General features: G+C 53.3%; 1 protein-coding gene across 1 annotated transcript in view; it reads right to left on the minus strand.

Annotated features, from left to right (window-relative positions):
• Positions 1-18,860, minus strand: part of LOC131743813 (maestro heat-like repeat family member 5) — a 46,992-nt gene that overhangs the window by 5,620 nt on the left and 22,512 nt on the right. The window contains 7 exon segments of the mRNA XM_067017322.1: positions 1,984-2,200; positions 5,189-5,359; positions 5,458-5,717; positions 5,777-5,877; positions 15,937-16,173; positions 17,944-18,063; positions 18,642-18,839. Coding sequence (XP_066873423.1) covers positions 1,984-2,200; positions 5,189-5,359; positions 5,458-5,717; positions 5,777-5,877; positions 15,937-16,173; positions 17,944-18,063; positions 18,642-18,839 — 1,304 coding nt within the window.

Here is an 18,860-nt window from a genome sequence, read left to right on the forward strand (position 1 = left end):
GTGTAAGCGGTCGGTCTGGGTCTTTTGCATGTAGCTACCCTCCGGTCTCCCAGTGCACACACCAGCACCCAGTTAGTGCGATTTGTGTTTGACGGTAGACAGAAGTGGACGGTCCTGCGGGGCCATTTGTCCTCATGGGCCCCAGCAGAGCGTGCCTCTCTGGCGTCTAGGGCAGCGACCGCGGCCCCTCCCTCAGCCCTGGGGCCCGCTCCATCCCTGCCCAGTTCAACGTGTCCCCACAGAAGCAGGTCTCCCCGGCTGGGGGCGCTCAGGGTGTGTGGTTTCCCCCAGCCCTGCTGTGGCTGCACCCCACCTTGGGAACCATCCACCTTCCCTAGCCCTGGCCGTCCTGGTCTGGAGCCGTCCTCGGCTCTGTCTTCTCTGTTCCTGCAGGTCCTCACTCAGTGCGGGGTAGAGAGGAAGCACACGGACACTTCCTACTGATCGCCTGTGTGGGAGAACACCTGGGGACAGGTGTCTGGATGGCTGACCACTGACAGAATGAAAGAATGAGTGAGAAAGCAAATGTGAATAACTGACTGAGTGAAATGAATGAATGAAAGAAACAATAAAAGAATGACTCGTAAATGAAGGACCCAAGGGACAAGTGGGTGGGTGGATGGATGGGTGGGTGGATGGATGGATGGGTGGATGGATGGATGGTTAGAGGGATGGATGGGTGGGTGGATGGATGGATGGATGGGTGGGCGGCTGGCTGACTTTATGAATGGATGAGTGGGTAGGTAGGTGGAGGAGCTGGGGGGCGGCTGTAGATGGAACGGCCAGATCCCCCAAAGGCAGCATTGCGGGCCTTCCCTTCTGCCTCTTTGGCAATGTTCCAGCTGTTCATCCATTATGGGATGTGGGTTGCACGGTGATGCGTGGAATCGGGCGGGAGTGAAGCTGAATCTGCCATGACCGGTGGTACCCGCCCATAAGATTCTCAGGGGAGGCGCGTGTCTGCGGGCCAGCCTTGGGGTGCCACCTGGTGGGCTCCTCCTAGGTGCCTGGAGGTCTGCAGGAGCGTCCACCTGTCCCCGGGCGTGGTGGAGACAACGTCCTTCGGGAGTAGACACTGCATCCCTCCCGCAGCCCTGCCAAGAGGCCATCACCAGCGCCATCCTGCAAATGAGGAAACCGAGCCCCGGAGAGGTGATTTTGTGTCCCCAGAGCCGGGATTCCAACCCAGTGGGCCTTGTCTGCACCCCGCTCCATGATCTAACCCTTAACTGAGGCCCCAAGTGTCGGTCACTTGCACAGGGTCACCCTAGCATAGAAGCTACCCAGTCCCCTGCGGCGCCTGACCCGCACAACACCTGGGGAGGGACCAACCCCATCGCACAGAAGAAGGAAGCAAGGCCATGAGATGGAGAGACCGTCTCGGCGTGCTCACAGTGGGGTTGGGAGGAGATCTTAGACCTCAGATCCAGGCCCCAAAGAGCATATCATTATCAACTGCTTATTTGTTCCCTGTCGACTGCCAAAACCCAGGACCACGAACAGTGTTTTAAATAAGAGAGCTTTAAATTAAACTTAAAGCTTTAAGTTGAAAAGAGGACTAATCAGGAAGTGACAATCAAAAGGAAGCACCCCCGTGCCACAGTGAGAGATTACTGAACATTAATTTTATATGTGAGCTTCCTGGCAGCCAGGGCAAGAAGGAAAATATGTTGGATTATACCTCTAAGTGGATGAAGGGAGTGTCTTTGAAATGAAGAGAGATGAGATGTCCCATTAGAGTTAAAGAGATTCAACCCATAATGGCTGAAACAAGAGGAATGAGAAGTCCTTTGTGGGGTAGGGTGGACATTGCCTTGACAATGCCTGGCTGAGAACCAACCGAAGCAGGGAATGTCTCTAAAAGAAAGGGGTTTTGTTCATCAGAGATGCAAAGGAAAGGGAGAGATGCAAAGGCAGGGCCTTTGCAGGCAGGGCCGTCCACGCTTGCTCCTTCCCTGGCAGGAAGCCCTGCCAGCCCCTCACTTGCTGGTTCCAGGGGCCGGCACAGCTTAGCAGGACGTCAGGAACCTCAGAGGCCCGGGACCAGTCTGACTCTGCCTTGAGCCTTGCGTGGCTGCCACAGGTGTCCCGGGCCACCCCCATGCTGCCGGGGGCCCCCACAAGAGAGTGGGCCTCTCGGCAGCGAGTGCCCAGATCCCTCTTCGGCCCCCGTCCCCCTTGATGGTACCACCGCATCCACCTAGTGTCAGACCCGGGACCACAGTGAGGCGCCTGGATGGAGCTGCCCTCTGAGGCCCGCGAGCGGCCGCTGACCTCCTCACTGTCCTTGATGGCTGGCGGACATCACCGCTGACTGGCCTGCTGTGCTCTCGGGCCCCCGGGGGTGGCATCCGCACCGCAGCTGTCCTCTGGGCAAGGGGCCCAGGTCCCATCCCAGCTCCAGGGAAGGTGTGGGAGACAGACCTGGTCAGTCAGAGCCCCACATGCCCCTGTGGCCAAGGTAGTCGGTTCAGGGGTGGGCCTGTGAGCTAAGCTGGGCCAAGTAGAGCCAATGGACATGCCCAGGATGGGAGTCTGTCCTGTGGTTGCTGGGGCCCCGCCCTTCTCTCCCGGGAGGACCTGCCCAGAGAAAAGCCGGGACCTGCGAGGTGGGAGCGGGGAGGGCTGAGGCTGCTGGAGCATCTTGACACAGCTGAGCCTGAGGAGACGGCCCCCTGTGCTCCCAGTGAGGCGACAGCCATCCTGCTCTCTGGGGGAGCCCTGTGTGAGACAGACGTATGTCCCTGCTCCCCGGAGCCCCCATTATGTGGGGCACAGACGACACAGCTGTAGCTGTGGGATGGGCTGGGGGAGAACACAGCAGCGAGGGAGGAGGGCCGCTATTTTAGAGAAGATGGTTGGGAGACCACAGGAGGTGAGGCTACCCGGGGAAGAGCATCCCAGGAAGAGGGCGCAGCAGCTGCAAAGGTCCTGAGGTGGGAGTGCGCTGGGTTTGAGAAACGTCAGGAAGATGCTGAGGCTCGAGCAGAGGGTGTGCATGGACAGTGGGGGCGTGTGGCAGGCACTGAGGTCCTGGAGGAGAGAGGCACCCAGATGAGGAAGGACAAGTGGGCCCCTGGAAGGGTTGGGCCCTCCTCAGAGTTAAAGGGGGAGGAAGCAGGGAGGGTTCTGAGCACGGGCGAGGCCTGATCTGACTTAGGGGTGGAGGGCAGTGGGGGGTTGGTTAGGGGGAGCGGGGGAGGCTGGACCTCTTGGGGCGGGCGGGGAGCTGACGGACCAGGCAGTTCATCCCAGCTTTCTCCTAACCCTCCTGTTTCTGGGAGGAGAACGTTTTAATGGCTTATTAGGGAAGATTCAAGCATTTTGTATGGTTGATTTGAATAAAAAAGGAACTTGGTGCACATTCGAATTCACAAGCAATATGAGAGAAGTGACAGTTTTTTTCAGTGTGTGTCTTGGGGAGAGCTGTTAAAACTGACAGCTTGTGTGAAGCTCATCATTATACCAACAAATGAAAAGAGGTCGCCCCGAGGCTTTTAAAGACTCGCTTAATGGATTTCTCAAGATATGCCCCAGTGCAGAGGGAAGGCAAGCCTGCCAGCCGGGGCCACGACCCTCCCACATGGGTCCAGTCCACACTGGTCAGGGGTGGGCTGGGGGGAGGCTGACAACTCCCAGTGCATCAGAGCGAAGACGTGCCAGGGTCCGGCGCCCTGTGCAAGGGAACCCGGAGGGCGTCTGCCTGCAGGGGCCGAGTGGTGGCTGGCCAGGCACCCCTGCCGTTCTATGGGCTCTAGCTCAGCAACGCACGGACTTTCTGTGTGGCTCAGAGGAAGCCTCTGACCCTCTCTGAGCCTCAGTTTCCTCATCCGTCAAAGGGGGAAGGCCACATTCGTCTCGCAGAATCCCTGCAAGGACCACACTTGGGTAAGATGTGGTGTCCTGTGTGGGCACCTGGAGTCCCCGTGTGTCAGCTGTCATGGGGTGTCTCTGCTGCCAGGCACCTGCGGTCACAGGGGAGTGTGACACACGCCCACCCTCCGCGCTTGGAATCATATCTGTTGGGGATTCAACTGTGTCCCCAGAAGCTGTCGAAGTCCTAACTCTGGGAATGTGACCTCATTTGGAAGTTAGGTCTTTACAGATGGAATCAAGTTAAGGCAAGGTCGTTAGGGTGGCCCTAATTCATCATGACTGGTGTCCCTATAAGAAGAGGGAGGGGCTTCCCCCGTGGCGCAGTGGTGAAGAATCCGCCTGCCGATGCAGCGGACATGGGTTCGAGCCCTGGTCCGGGAAGATCCCACACGCCGCGGAGCAACTAAGCCTGTGCTCCACAGCTACTGAGCCTGTGCTCTAGAGCCCGCGAGCCACAACTACTGAAGCGCGCGCCTAGAGCCCGTGCTCCGCAACAAGAGAAGCCACCGCAATGAGAAGCCCCTGCACCGCAACCAAGAGTAGCCCCCGCTCGCCGCAACTAGGGAAAGCCCGCACGCAGCAACGAAGACCCATCGCAGCCAAAAAAAACCAAAGAGCACTTGTTGTACACAGCACACGGCTCACTCTTAAACCCATGTCCAACCTCGCCGCCGTGTGTCTGTCCACAGCCTCCAGGACCACAGCCCAGTCCTTGCCCGGGACGTCCCTCCCTCAGGGCCCGGCTCTCTCTCTGGGCCCTCCATGCCTCCTCTCTCCCGCCGCTCTCCCTGCAGGCCTGGGTCCTCCACCCCACAAGCCCCGTCCACTCTGCCCTCTGCGCTGCCACTGTCTCGTGTAGGGCGCCTCAGCCCCGTGGGCTTTGCTTCTCACAGTATCCCCAGCACAGAGGCTGGCGCACAACAGGTACCCATGAATGAATGTTGAGGGGACACGTGGCCCAGGAGGCAGAGCCACACAGCAGCCCCGGGGTCTCCCATGCCCAGAGGGGCATTTGGTCCAGAACGTTCTCAGGGTCAGGGGCCAGCACTGCGGAGCAACGACAAGGGGAGGGCAGGGGCTTGGGGCGCGGCGGGACCCAGGGAAGGCCACCCTGCTGACCTCACGCTGAGTGTGGTCTCCTACGGGGAGGGCCCGGGGGTCGGGGGCCTCAAGGAGCAGGGCTGACAGACGTCCAGGCCCGGAGACAGGGCGGGGCTTCCTGCCGCCGCGGGGTTCAGCTGTCACACCCCCCTGCTGCAGACGGCCGCTTGTTCAGGGCGCTCTGAGTGGTGGGGGGCGGCTGCACGCTCACTGCTCAGGGGGCTTTTGGCGTGGAGGTGGGTTCTTAGCCTGGAATAAAAGGGGGTTGGGGCACAGCCGCTGCCGCATCAGAGTGCAGCCCAGGGACAGGTGTGGCGAGTTAGCAAGTGAGAGCCCCCTGGCCCCGGGGCTGTGCGAGCAGGGCCCGGGCTTGTGCAGAAAGCTGGGGGGTGGGAGGTAGGGGGGGCTCCTACAGGAGGGTGGGGGCTCCCAGAGGCAGCCTCTAAGACTCCTCCAGAATGGACAACCTCCCGAACCCACGTACGGGGGCTGGGGTGCACGAATCTCTCCACGCCCTCCCTCGTGCCTGAACCTGGCTGGCGTGGTCCAGAGCCCTCGACCAGGAAGTGGGGAGCCGGGCCTGGACCCAGGGCCTGTGTGGTCAGTTCCCGGCTGGGCAGCCTCGGAGGCCCCCTCTGCCAGGCCAGGCTGGGCAGGGCGGGTTTCTTCTGAAGCCCGGATATGCAGCTCCCCGTCCGCCGCGGCCGGGCACACGGTGGGTGCCCCACGCCCATGTCCGGCTGAACGCACACAAGAAGGCAGCTGGGGACAGCGTCTGGGGATGTTGGCAGAGACTCACGGCCATGGAGCACAGGTAGGTCTTCTCCGTGGGCCGGGGGCCGCCGTCACTGATCCTGGTGGGTGGGGGCCGCTCCAGCACCCAGGCCAGCAGCCTGGTGCCTGGCCAGCACCAGGCAGCTCACGGCCGCTCAGCCCCCAGGGCCCTCCACAACCGGAAGGCACGGCTGCGGGCAAAGGGTGGCCGTGAGGGCAGCGCGGAAACTCCGGCCTGGCCAGGCTGGGTCACAGCAGCGGGCCGCCGTGCCCAGGGCCTCAGGGGTCTGGAGTGGGGGCCAGGGGAGGAGGCCAGGCTGGGTCCTGAGCTGAACCCTGGCAGGACAGGTGGGTGGGGGGTGGATAAGAGCATATTGAGGTGGGGGAGGGGCCCGAGGGGCGGGGCCTGGACAGCAGTGTGGCCCGGGGGCTGTCACCCTCCATGGCTCCCAAGTACTGTCAGGACAAGTCCAGCTGGTGCCCAAAGCCATCACCCTCTGACCCCTGCTCCCTGACTTCCAGGACCCGCCTGCCTTCCCTCCTCTCCTGCCTCTGGCCTCCTCACCTGGCCTATTCTTGCTCAGCCTCTAGGGCTCGCCCTATAGACACTTCCTCCTGGAAGCCTGCCGTGACTGCTTCCTCTTAAGCCTGGGTTTGCTGGGGTCCAGCTCCCCTGGCACCAACCTGGGTCAACTTAGGGGCCTTCACTGGTGTGTGCAGAGCTTTTCAGTGTCCTTGTGCCCATTTTGCACATGAGGAAACTGAGGACTGGAGACAGGATGTGCTCTGATCAGGGCCCTGCCTCATAACCGGGAGATGGTGCAGGAGGTCAGGACTGCCTAGTCCCATGGCGTTTCTGCCTGGTGCGGGGGAAGTCCACTCAGGCCCTGCAAGACCGGGGGAGGCAGGGGGCACTGGGGCTCTCCAGTGTCAGTGGCCATGACGGCCCTCTTGTTTTCTGTGTTAGGTGTCTTTGGGCCTGAGTGCTGGGTGGAAGGGGCTGGAGGGGCAGGAGGGACCCTGGAATGATGGGGTGTGGGCGGGGAGGGCATAGTTGGGGGGTTTGATGAGCTGAAACCCCCAGCTTTCAGAGAGACCCCAGGGGGGCTGCCCTTGAGCGCTGGGGAGGCCACCCCAGTCCCATCTGACCCTGGCTGAGTGGGTTCAGAGGACTCTGGGAGATTCCAGAGTGAGGTCAGCACCAGCTAGAAGGAGTGGGGCCTTTGCAGTGAGAAGGGCCTGGACTCAAACTCCTGCTCTGCCCCGTGCTGGCTGGGCGACCTTGGCCAAGTCACTTCCCCTCTCGAGGGCAAAGCTGCCTCGACGGGCTTAGGTGAGATGGTTCCCCAGAAGCAAGGGTGCACAGAGGGCCAAGGCTTCTATTCTACTCCCCGTGGGCGTCTATCCCTCAGTCGGCACCTGTGTGCTGGGCACCGTCTCGGTCAGGCAACGTCCCAGGGTACTGAGCAGAGACAGAACCAGTAAGAATCCTGGGCGTGACCCCCCAGGGTTTGACCTGGGCAGCAAACACTGGTGCGTCAGACAGCAGCCCACGTGCGTAAAGCAGGGCGGGAGGGGGCACGGCAGGAGGATGCACCTGGGTGTCCTCGATTGTAAGCAGGGCAGTCGGAGGCCTCCACTGAGACGGGGGGTGCCTGCGGAGGCCTGGGAGCAGTGGGAGAGGCTGCAGCTCTGAGACGGAGGCCCGCGTGGTGCGTTCAGGGCCAGCGTGGGCAGCGTGGCGTGAGCAGCCCAGGGCAGGAGGACAGTGAGGTCGTGGGGCAACAACGTCACGAGTTGCTGGGTGCCGTAAAGGTTTTGGCTTTGACTTTGAATGACGTGGGGGCCACTGGAATGTTTGGAGTGGAGAAGAGACGCGATTCGACCTAGTTTTAAAGGACCACTCCGGCTGCTGGGACGGAGGGGCTGGGAACGGGCCAGGACACGCAGTGAGAGCTCGTTATGTCCTAACTAGGGTGGTGGTGTCGGCGGCTGGGGCAGATGGAGGCAGGTGGACCGCAGGGCTTCCCAGAGGATGGGCTGTGGGGTGGAGAAGAGAGCCAAGGTGACACCAAGAGCTTTGGCCTGAAGCTGGAGGATGAATCGCCACGTCTGACACAGGAGCTGGCGAGGCGAGCAGGTGCAGGGCAGGGTCAGGGGGTGGCCTGGACGTGGCAAGTGGATGCCCATTAGACATCCCCGTGCATCCGGCCAGGGCGAACATTCAGGAGGCGCCTGGGCTCAGGTGATATTTAAACCAGGGGGATGGAAGTGGCCACCAGGGCAGGGAGTGTAAGTGAAGATGGGGCCTGAGGCTCAGCCCTGTGGCCCCTGCGTTAAGAAGCCGGACAGGAGGAAGCAGCCAGGAGGCTGAGCAGGGGCGGCTGGGGTTAGGGAGGGAGGAGCCAGGCGAGGGTGGGCTCCGGAGCCAAGTCAGGAAAGTGTTCCCAGCCCAGAAATGAGCCCACGCAGACGTGGTCAGTTAATTCACAACAAAGGAGCCAAGAACATGCAATGGGGAAAGGACAGTCCCTTCAACAAATGGTGCTGGGAAAACCGGGCAGCCACGTACGAAAGAATGCAACTGGACCTCTATCTTAGAGCACACACAAAAATTAACTCGAAATGGATTAAAGACTTGAATATAAGACCTGAAACCATAAAACTCCTAGAAGAAAAGCTAGGTGGTAAGCTCCTGGACGTCAGTCTTGGCTATCGTCTTTTGGATCTGACACCAAACACAAAGGCAGCAAAAGCAAAAATCCACAAGCGGGACGACATCAATCTAAAAAGCTTCTGCACAGCAAAGGAAACCATCTACAAAATGAAAAGGCGACCTAGTGAATAGGAGAAAATATTTGCAAATCATATTTGTGAAAAGGGGTTACTATTCAAAAATACTTCAAACACACACACAACTCAATAGAAAAAGCAAACAAACAAAAACTCCCCACACAATCCGATTAAAAAATGGGCAGAGGATCTGAATAGACATTTTTCTAAGGAAGACATACAGCTGGCCAACAGGTACGTGAAAAGAAGCTCAACGCCGCTCACCATCAGGAAAATTCAAATCAAAAGCACAATGAGGTATCATCTCACACCTATTATCAGAACGGCAAGAAATAGCAAGGGTTGAGAAGGAGGTGGAGAAAAGGGAACCTTGTACACTGTTGGCGGGAATGTAAATTGGTGCAGCCACTGTGGAGAACAGCATGAAGATTCATCAAAATACTAAAAAGTGAACCACCACGTGATCCAGCAATCCCTCTTCTGGGAATTTATCTGAAAAATACGAAAACACTAACTTGAAAAGATATATGCACCCCCATGTGCATAGCAGCGTTATTTACAATTGCCAAGATATGGAAACAACCTAATTGCCCATCAGCAGATGAATGGATAAAGAAGATGTAGCATATACATATATATATATACTGGAATATTATTCAGCCATAAGAAAGAAGGAGATCTTGCCGTTTGAGACAACATCGATGGACCTTGAGGGCATTAGGTTTAGTGGAATAGGTCAGACAGAGGAAGATAAATACCACATGATCTTGCTTACATGTGGAATCCAAAATGAAAACAAATCCCAAACCAAACAAACAAAAGCTCAGCTCGTATCTACAGAGAACATGCTGGTGGTTTGCCAGAGGAGGAGTCAGAGGTAAGCGAAATGGTGAAGAGGGTCAAAAGGTACAGACTTCCAGGTGTAAAATAAGTAAGTCCTGGGGACGTAATGTACGCACGGCGACCATAGCTGTTAACGCTGTATTGTATATTTGCAACTTGCTAAGAGAATAGCTCACCACAAGGACAAAAAAATGTGTAACTATGAATGATGATGATTGTTAACTAGACTTACTGTGGTGATCCTTTCACCCCACTGCCCCTCCCCCAAAAAAAAGAAATAAGAAAGAGAAAGAGTTCCTAGGTGTGAGAGTGGCTGCCATGAATACACAGTGGAACCTGAAAGCATGTCAGAACGTGACAGAAGCCAACCTGGAAAGGCTACATACGGTATGATTCCAGCTCTCTGACATTCTGGAAAAGGGGAAACCATGTAGACAGTCAAAAGATCAGTGGTTGCCGGGGGTTTAGTGGGAGGGACGGATGAATAGGCAGAGCCCAGGGGGTTTGGGGCAGTGAAACTATTCCGTATGATGCTGTAACAGTGAAACTATTCCGTATGATGCTGTAACAGTGAAACTATTCCGTATGATGCTGTAACAGTGAAACTATTCCGTATGATGCTGTAACAGTGAAACTATTCCGTATGATGCTGTAACAGTGAAACTATTCCGTATGATGCTGTAACAGTGAAACTATTCCGTATGATGCTGTAACAGTGAATACTTGTTGCTCACCATACATTTGTCCAAATCCATAGAATGTACACCCCCAAGAGCGAACTGTAATGTAAACTACAGACTTCAGTTAATAATAATATATCAATATTGGCTCATCAATGGTAACAGACATACCACACTAAGGCAAGATGTTACCAAGAAAGGAGCCCGGCAGGGGAAGGAAGTAGATAGAACTTTGCACTTTCTGCTTAATTTTTCTGCAGACCTAAAACAGCTCCAAAAAAAGAAAAGTCTATTTAAAAAAAAATGGAAAAGCGACATACCGTGCAATACTAAAGAAAGGAAAACTGGTGTTACTAGATTTAGATTAGACTAGACAATCAAGATCTGAAAATCGACATTAATATCAGGCTGGTGACTAAAGGTCTCCAAAGACTACGTACAGCATATGATACTCTTTATATAAAATGATCGCAACGACAAATAAAATGTTTGTAAGAGTGTATGTTGAGATGCAATCACACGTCTAAAAAGAAAGCGAAAGAATGAAGACCCTTGGGGGATGGAAGCAGTGACAGCGGGCAGCCCTGTCCTTACACGTAGTTCAAAACTAGGGCCCTGGCTTTCGTACGGGTGACACAGCTTCACAAGCGTGCATTCGATTACTGAGGAGAATCCTCGCTCTAAGTAAAGAGAGAAGTTAAAGCCGGCCCCGCACAGAGCCGTGGGGGGTGAGTGTGAGAAACCCAGGGTTACTCCTCGTCCAGCTTTGAGGGCCGGTGCAGTAGAAGCAGTTGCCCAAGGGTGAAAGAGGACAAAGAGAAAACCAGGAAGCTGAGCAATGATTCTAAAAGTTATGTAGAAATGCGGAGGGCCAAGAATGGCCAGGACAGTCTTGCGGAAGGAGGAGGGGGAGGCCTTTCTGGATCAGGGGAGGTGAACTGATATTAAAGTTGTAGGAATGAGAGCCTTGGGTGTTGGCCTAGGCACAGACGAGTAGAGCAGTGCCGAGCGGGGAGAGTCCAAAGGCAGGTCCCTAGCACACAGCCCTTTAAAAAAAAAAAAATTATTTATTATTTTATATTTATTTTTGGTTGCGTTGGGTCTTCGTTGCTGCATGCGGGCTTTCTCTAGTTGTGGCTCGTGGGCTCAGTCGTTGTGGCTCGCAGTCTCCAGAGCAGGGGCTCAGTAGTTGTGGCGCACGGGCTTAGTTGCTCTGCAGCATGTGGGATCTTCCCGGACCAGGGCTCGAACCTGTGTTCCCCTGCATCGGCAGGTGGATTCTTAACCACTGCGCCACCAGGGAAGTCCCTCAGCACACAACCCTTGACTGCAGGAAGCCAGCACCCAGAGCTGCAGGAACAGGGTGGGGCACTCGATAAAGGATGCTGGACATTTAGAAGAAACTGGAGCCGGATCCACAGCTCCATGATGTGGGTGGTTGGAGGGCTGAGTGAGAAAGGCAAACTCTAGGATTTTTGTAAGGTAATGTCTGAGAATGCATGATGGAACTTGGAACTCCTTTTCATCAAAGGACCTAGTAAGGGGGCGAAAGGAAAGCTGCAAAGTGGAAGAAGATATTTAACATAAAATCAACTGAGACCTTGTATCCAGATTACTGCATATAAAGAATTCCTAGAAATCGATAAGAAAAAGAGGGGCAGCCCAACAGAAAAACGTGCAGGATACTCGAACAGGCCACACCAAAGACGCCGTTCCAACGGCCAGAAAGGGCACGAAAAGATGTACAGCCTCATTATTTAATCAGCAAAGTGAAAATTAACATGGAAATATGATGAACACTACCCACCAGACTGGCTGAAATGTTGATGGTTGACTAGAAAGTTGATGTTAAGTGCTTTTGAAGATGCAGAGCAACAGGAACCCTTAAAAAAACACTGTGGGAATGAGAGGTGGTTTAAGTACTTTAGAAACATTTTGCATCACATGTTAGTGTTGGTGCCACGCCGACACTACGGAAATTGAATGCAGATGTGCCTCAGAGCACACGTATGACCAAGTTCACAGCAGCGTTAACCACAGACCTAAACCCAAATGTCCACCCATAGCGAGAAGGGTAACTGGTGTTCATAGCATGGGATACTACCCAGCAACCAAAATGAATGCACTCCAACTATATGTAACACATTGGGAGGAGGCTTAAGCACAAGATGTTGAGGGAAAAAGCCAGATAACAAAAGAATACTGGAAGGGCTCACATCACACAATTCTGTTTCTATTTTAGGACACGCCACCATTAGTTCATGAGCTACTAAGAAAGAAAAGTTATCCAAGGTGGGAGTCTAATAGGGGCCCCACCAAAAAGGTTGGACCCCATGGGCTGTGTGTACAGTGTAAGTGTGATAAAGCAAAACAAAAGGACATGAACCCCTGCCTTGCGGAAAGGACAGCAAGAAAACCCGTTCTCACTCAGCACACTGTGGGGAAGGAGGACGGTGCTCCGAGAATCCAAAGCACAAAACCTACTTTGGGGTCTGAATCTCACCACCCTTGTGTCCCCCACCAAACACCCTCCAGCAGAGACTTTTAAAATGGATGTGGTCTCAGGATGAGAGTACCGCCAGGTGACTGAGAGCGCTACATCAATCCAGGTGTAAGGCACCATCGATGTAAAATGTGCTCCGACTTCATAGACGCTGACGTGTGAAAAATGTGCTTCTTAGAACGGAGGAAATAAGATATAAATTCCAATACAGATAAAACTGAGCTGTAGACCTGGGCAGCCAAGGACAGCGCTGGCTGCCTGGGTCCCCGCCACCTCCCCACCCCCGGCACCTCTCAAAATTTCCTTGAGAAGCAACACAGCAAGAAGAAGAGAAAAGTAAAACCACACCATGTGACCTCAGAGAACATCCAGACTTCAACACAGTATAAGCAGAAGAGAACTATGCCAGCCCCGGCCCGCCGTCGCTCTCACTCCCACCCCACCCCTGCTCCACCGTGAGGCTCTGTAGCAGATAAAAGGAGGATGAGAGAAGCTATGGAGAGGAGAGGAGACAGGACCTGGCAACAGGGCTCAGAGTTGATCTAAATCACCTTCAGGAAGACAAGGTCCATCTTAAGTCTGAAAATATGAAACAATAGAGAAGAAAGACACCAACTAAACCAGAGCACAGGCCACAGGAAAGGGACTGAAAAGACTGTTCATTTGAAGGGCAGCCTTCAACACACGCAGCTTTGGGGAGAAAAAAAGGGCAAAAAAGAAAGAAGTACCCTTTGAAATTGGTTGGTGAAAGGTAAAGGCACAAAAAGGAAAAATTTAAGGTCCTACAAGAGAAAAAGGACCCGCCAAACTGGAGGATACATAACCCTTTCAGCTACCACCAAAACTAAAAATCTGCTAAGTTACCTGGACTTTGGTATACTGACAGAAGAGGGTGCCATTGAACTTGAAATTCTACAAAACACTCTAATAGTGTTGTATATAAACAGGAGAAAAATTAATAGATCCACAGAGTTACTGCAAAAACCCCTGGAAAACAAAAGCACACATCCAGTGAGAAAATCCCTCCCCTGAGAAACAACCATGATTCAGATAAAAGTGTAAGACAACACCCCACATGCAGGCCAATGTACCCCACAAGCAAGCCTTTAAAGATATGAAAAACCACCTTGAATTATAAATTCAAAAAGGACCAAAAAAAAAAAGCCTCTAATAAGAAAGGAAAAGAGAGTTGATTGAATTCAGAAGTGAAATAAAGAATTCAAGGTGCTCAAGAGAGAGAAGACTCCAATGAAAATTAGAAAGGGGCATTGAGGAAAAGTAGAAAGACCACCAAGAGAATAAAGATGAATTTAAGAGAAGTAAAAAGGGTCACAGAGAAAGTAGGAGAAATGGAAGACAGGTAAGGAAAGACTAGCATTTGAATTACTGGAGTCTCTGAAGAAGAAAAACAACAATGGAACAGAACTGATATTTAAAACTATAACCAAGAGAGAAATAGGTGAGGGAGATTAAGAGGTACAAAGTCCAGTCACAAAATCAATAAATCACAGGGATGAAATATACAGTGTTGGGAATATAGTCAATAATAATGTCGTATTTTTGTGTGGTGACAGATGGTAACTAGACTTCTCATGGTGATCATTTTGAAATGTATAGAAATATAGAATCACTATGTTGTGCACTAGGAACTAACCAAGTGTTGCAGGTCAATTATACTTCAAAACAAACAAACAAACAAACAAACTCATAGAAAGAGAGACCAGATTTGCGGCTACCAGAGGTGGGGGTTGGGGGAGGGGGAATTAGATGGAGGTGGTCAAAAGGTGCAAACTTTCAGTCATAAGATAAAGAAGTACCAGGGATGTAACGCACACCATGATTAATAGAATGAACGCTGCTGCATGTTATATATGAAACTTGTTAAGAGAGTGAATCCTGAGTTCTCATCACAAGGAAGAAAAATTTTTTTTCTTTTATTTTGTATCCATATGCCATGGTGAACACTCACTAAACTTACTGTGGTCATCATTTCATGATCTATGTAAGTCAAATCATTATGCTGTACACCTGAAACTTATCCAGTGCTGTGTGTCCAATTATGTCTCAATAAAACTGGAAGAAAAAAAATGACAACCTAGAGAACTTTCCAGAAACAATAACAACAAAAGACTTAAATCTACATATTCAAAAGACTCACCGGGTACCTGGGAAAATTAACACAGAATGATCAACTCTGAGACATTTCTTAGTAAAATTGTTACATTTCAAAGATAAAGAAAAAAGTTCCAACGTCTCCAGCCAAAAAGATCAAATAACTTACAAAGGCAAAAATAAAATATTTTTTTTTGGTTTCATCAGACTTTTCAAAAACAAAGCAAGGCAACAATTGAGCAGCATTAGAAGAATACTTAGAGACTTCCCTGGCAGTCCAGTGGTTAACAGTCTGGGCTCCCAATGCAGGGGACGCGGGTTTAATCCCTGGTCTGGGAAGTAAGATCCCACATGCAGCATGGCATGGCCAAAACCAAAAACAAAACAAAAAACAACAATAAAAAATCTTAATAAAAGAAAGTGTGAACCAAGGCTTTTATAGCCAGCCTAGCCGCCCTTCATAAAAGAACCTAGGGTGTTCTGAATCCATGAGCCTTCTTGAGGAACCTGTCAGAGGATGAGCTTCGTCAAGCTAAGAGATGACTAGAAATCTTTGGCAATGGGACTTAGGGTGGGTGTGTGAACTCACTAAAGGCAAATGTGAGGAGGAAGGTGGATGACCAAGTTGCAAATTTTGAAGTGTGCAAATGAAAACACAGAAGGAGAAGCGACGAATAACCTCGCTGGCTGTTACATGGGCAGTGGGTGGGGGTTTAAGGATGTCGATAAAAATGGGTAAACCAGATAGTAAAAGGTTAAATAAGAAAACAAGGGACTAAGGGCATTAAAATAGGTTAGGAGTACAAACGTAGCAACGAGTACAAAAACACAACCCTTCCTAAATTAGAAAAACAACTAAAGCTCAAAGAGTACACATCTCGGGCTTCCCTGGTGGCGCAGTGGTTGAGAGTCCGCCTGCCGATGCAGGGGACACGGGTTCGTGCCCCGGTCCGGGAAGATCCCACGTGCCGCGGAGCGGCTGGGCCCGTGAGCCGTGGCCGCTGAGCCTGCGCGTCCGGAGCCTGTGCTCTGCAACCGGAGAGGCCACAGCAGTGAGAGGCCCGCATATCACAAAAAAAAAAAAAAAAAAAAAGAGTACACATCTCATAGAGAAAAAACAGCAAATAAAACACACGCAATTACAAAATATTATGACAGAGCTGAGATGCAGCATATCAGTCATATCAATAAATGTGAATGGACTTAACTCACCTATTAAAATAAAAAGGTTTTCAATTTGGAAAATCCCTCTACCCCCTGCCCCATCCTGGCAGGCCCTCAGCGCCCACTCCCCCACGGTCCCCAGCTTGGCCCCGCGCTCCTGGACGGCGGCGAGCAGCATGTCGGCGGCCGCCTGCACGCGGAAGCGGCTGGTGGAGCCCAGGCTGTCGACAGCCGTCCGGGTGAGGTCGGTCAGTTCTGCCATCGTGAGATGCTTCATGATCTCCTGTAGCAGCGGGATGGAGGCGGCTGTCACCATGGTCACCTGTGCTGGGCACCCACCTCCCCGCCTCCACTCTTAGCCCTTCTCACTTGCTCCAGGCTCCCCAAGAGCATGGACTTGAGGATATGGGGAGGGGGAAAGGTAAGCTGTGATGAAGTGAGAGAGTGGCAGGGACATATACACACTACCAAACGTAAATTAGATAGCTAGTGGGAAGCTGCCACATAGCACAGGGAGATCAGCTCTGTGCTCTGTGACCACCTAGAGGGGTGGGATAGGGAGGGTGGGAGGGAGGGTGACGCAAGAGGGAAGAGATATGGGAACATATGTATACGTATAACTGATTTACTTTGTTGTAAAGCAGAAACTAACACACTATTGTAAAACAGTTATACTCCAATAAAGACGTTAAAAAAAAAGATTACATTTAAAATTGTTTGCTAAGAAGTTAAATTTTGGTTAAAGTTCTAGTATTTAGAATGTTTTTGAAGACATTCAACTTGAAATGGTAGTTAGACTCTCAGAATCCCAGAATACTACAATCTCAGGATTGGTAAATACATTTGACGTAACTTATTTTAACCCAGAGCACGAATAAATGGGAGATGGAAGTGGCAGTGATGGTGGTGGTTCTGTGGTGGTGATGGTGGTGGTGACGGTGGTGCTGTGGTGATGGTGGTGGGGGTGGTCATGATGGTGGGGGTGGTGCTGGTGCTGGTGGTGAAGGTGGAATGTATACGAGACCACATGGGGAACAAGACCAGGACAGCCTTGGGACCAGAACCCAGGTCTATTCTCCATCCACACCTTCCCAGAACTACCATCCCTTGACTAGCAGCCCCCCCATCCTCCCCCCTTCTGTGCTCTGTCCGTCACTGCCTCTTGTCCAAGGAGAGCCAGAGCTGAACACCCACTCCCTGTGTGCAGGGACCATGCAGAATGGGGCAGACTCTGCCCTTCTCAGGTCCTGGACCCAAGTTCCTAGTCACTCGGCCCACCTGCGAGCCCAGGTGCTCCAGGGCCCCTTAACTGCTGGCCCCCAGGGAAGCCTTCCTTCCCCCCAGCCCCGTCTTTGCCCGCAGCCCAGGTCCTCCGGCATAAACTGAAGCCATGCCACGTTTCCCCATTCTGGCCCTGGACGATTGATGTGTTGGCCCCAGGACTTTACATTTTTCTGTACTAAACATTTTCTGATTGACTTCAGCAGGCTGACAGCCCACTGCAGCCACAGAGAGCACGGGTTTGGGAGTCAAACAGGGCTGGATTCAAAACCCACTGGGCGGGCTTCCCTGGTGGCGCAGTGGTTGGGAGTCCGCCTGCCGATGCAGGGGACGCGGGTTCGTGCCCCGGTCCGGGAAGATCCCACGTGCCGCGGAGAGTCTGGGCCCGTGAGCCGTGGCCGCTGAGCCTGCGCGTCCGGAGCCTGTGCTCCGCAACGGGAGAGGCCACAACAGTGAGAGGCCCACATACCACAAAAAACAAAACAAAACAAAACAAACCCAAAAAAACCCACTGGGCACCTACTGGCCAGAAGTGCTGCCACTTTTTCATCATTTGCTTCAACTCGGTTCCACCTAATGGGTGTTTACTGAAGCCTGGCTCTACCACCAGGGCCTGTGCGGGGCCCAGACAAGACCCCACTTCTGGCCTGGGGAGACTGTTGAACCCATGACTCATTAGTCATGGGTTCAACAGCAAGAAGGGGCCAGCTCAAGTCACCATAGTGGAGACAGCGTGAACCGACCACTCAGGACCCGAGGCTCCACTCCGGCCAACGCCAGCATCAAGCCCACGCCCTGTGCCCCAGTCTCACTCACCTTCAGAAAAGGCACAAGGCACGTTGATACAGACGGTCACAGAGACATGGGATTTCACTGGGATGGTGAAAGGGTTGCCAGGGAACTGCTGGGCCCCCCAAGCCATGGACCGAGGAGGGTCTGGCCACGGGAGATCAGATGACAGAAGAAAGGGGGAGACCCCATATGCCTTGGAAGACGGAGGGTTTGGCTTGCAGAGGATGATGAGAGGCCTCTGGGAAAATGAGGAAGGCGGGGCTATATCTGCAGAGGGTCATCCTGCAAAATCAATCTCAATGGGAAGGACATCGTATGGTGCCTCAGAGGACACCTACCATGGGAGCCACCCTGCCAGCGCCGTTTATTAGGAGCTCCCGGTGGCTGCAACCTCATCGGTACCACTCTGCCCATTTCACAGAGGAAGACTGAGGCTCAGACAGCAGGGGTTTGTTCGAGGTCGCACAGACACGAGAGACAGAGCTGGGACTCAAGCCTCACCCCAGAGTCTATCTCAAGCCCCTCCTCCAATTCCCCCTCCCCCAACTCCCCCTTCCCAGGCCAGGGGCCCCGGGTTCTCCAAAGCTCTCAGTTAATCCCCAGAGATGCAGCGAGATCCTGGCCTCGGTTTTAATACTCACACCCTGGCCCCAGCGGGAGCCCCGTCAGAGGGGCGGTGGTTGGGGGTTAGAGCAGAGCATGGCCACGCCCCCCCACCCGACCTGCCCAGGATTCTAGGGGCTTTGACCTTGATGACTTGGGAGCTGCCGGGCTGGAAGACGCAGACTTCGAGAGCGCCTTCTCCCGGGGGCTGGGGGGAGCGGCCTTCTGGTCCCTGCTGCTCCAGAATGGGGCTCCATCGGCTCCGGACTGGGAAAGCTGCTTGGGGGACGGTGCTTGCACCTGCGAGGCTCCCCCTGCTGGCCGGGGCCGGCAAGGGT

This window comes from Kogia breviceps, chromosome 17 (assembly GCF_026419965.1).
Source record: "Kogia breviceps isolate mKogBre1 chromosome 17, mKogBre1 haplotype 1, whole genome shotgun sequence".
Taxonomy (NCBI): Eukaryota; Metazoa; Chordata; class Mammalia; order Artiodactyla; family Physeteridae; genus Kogia; species Kogia breviceps.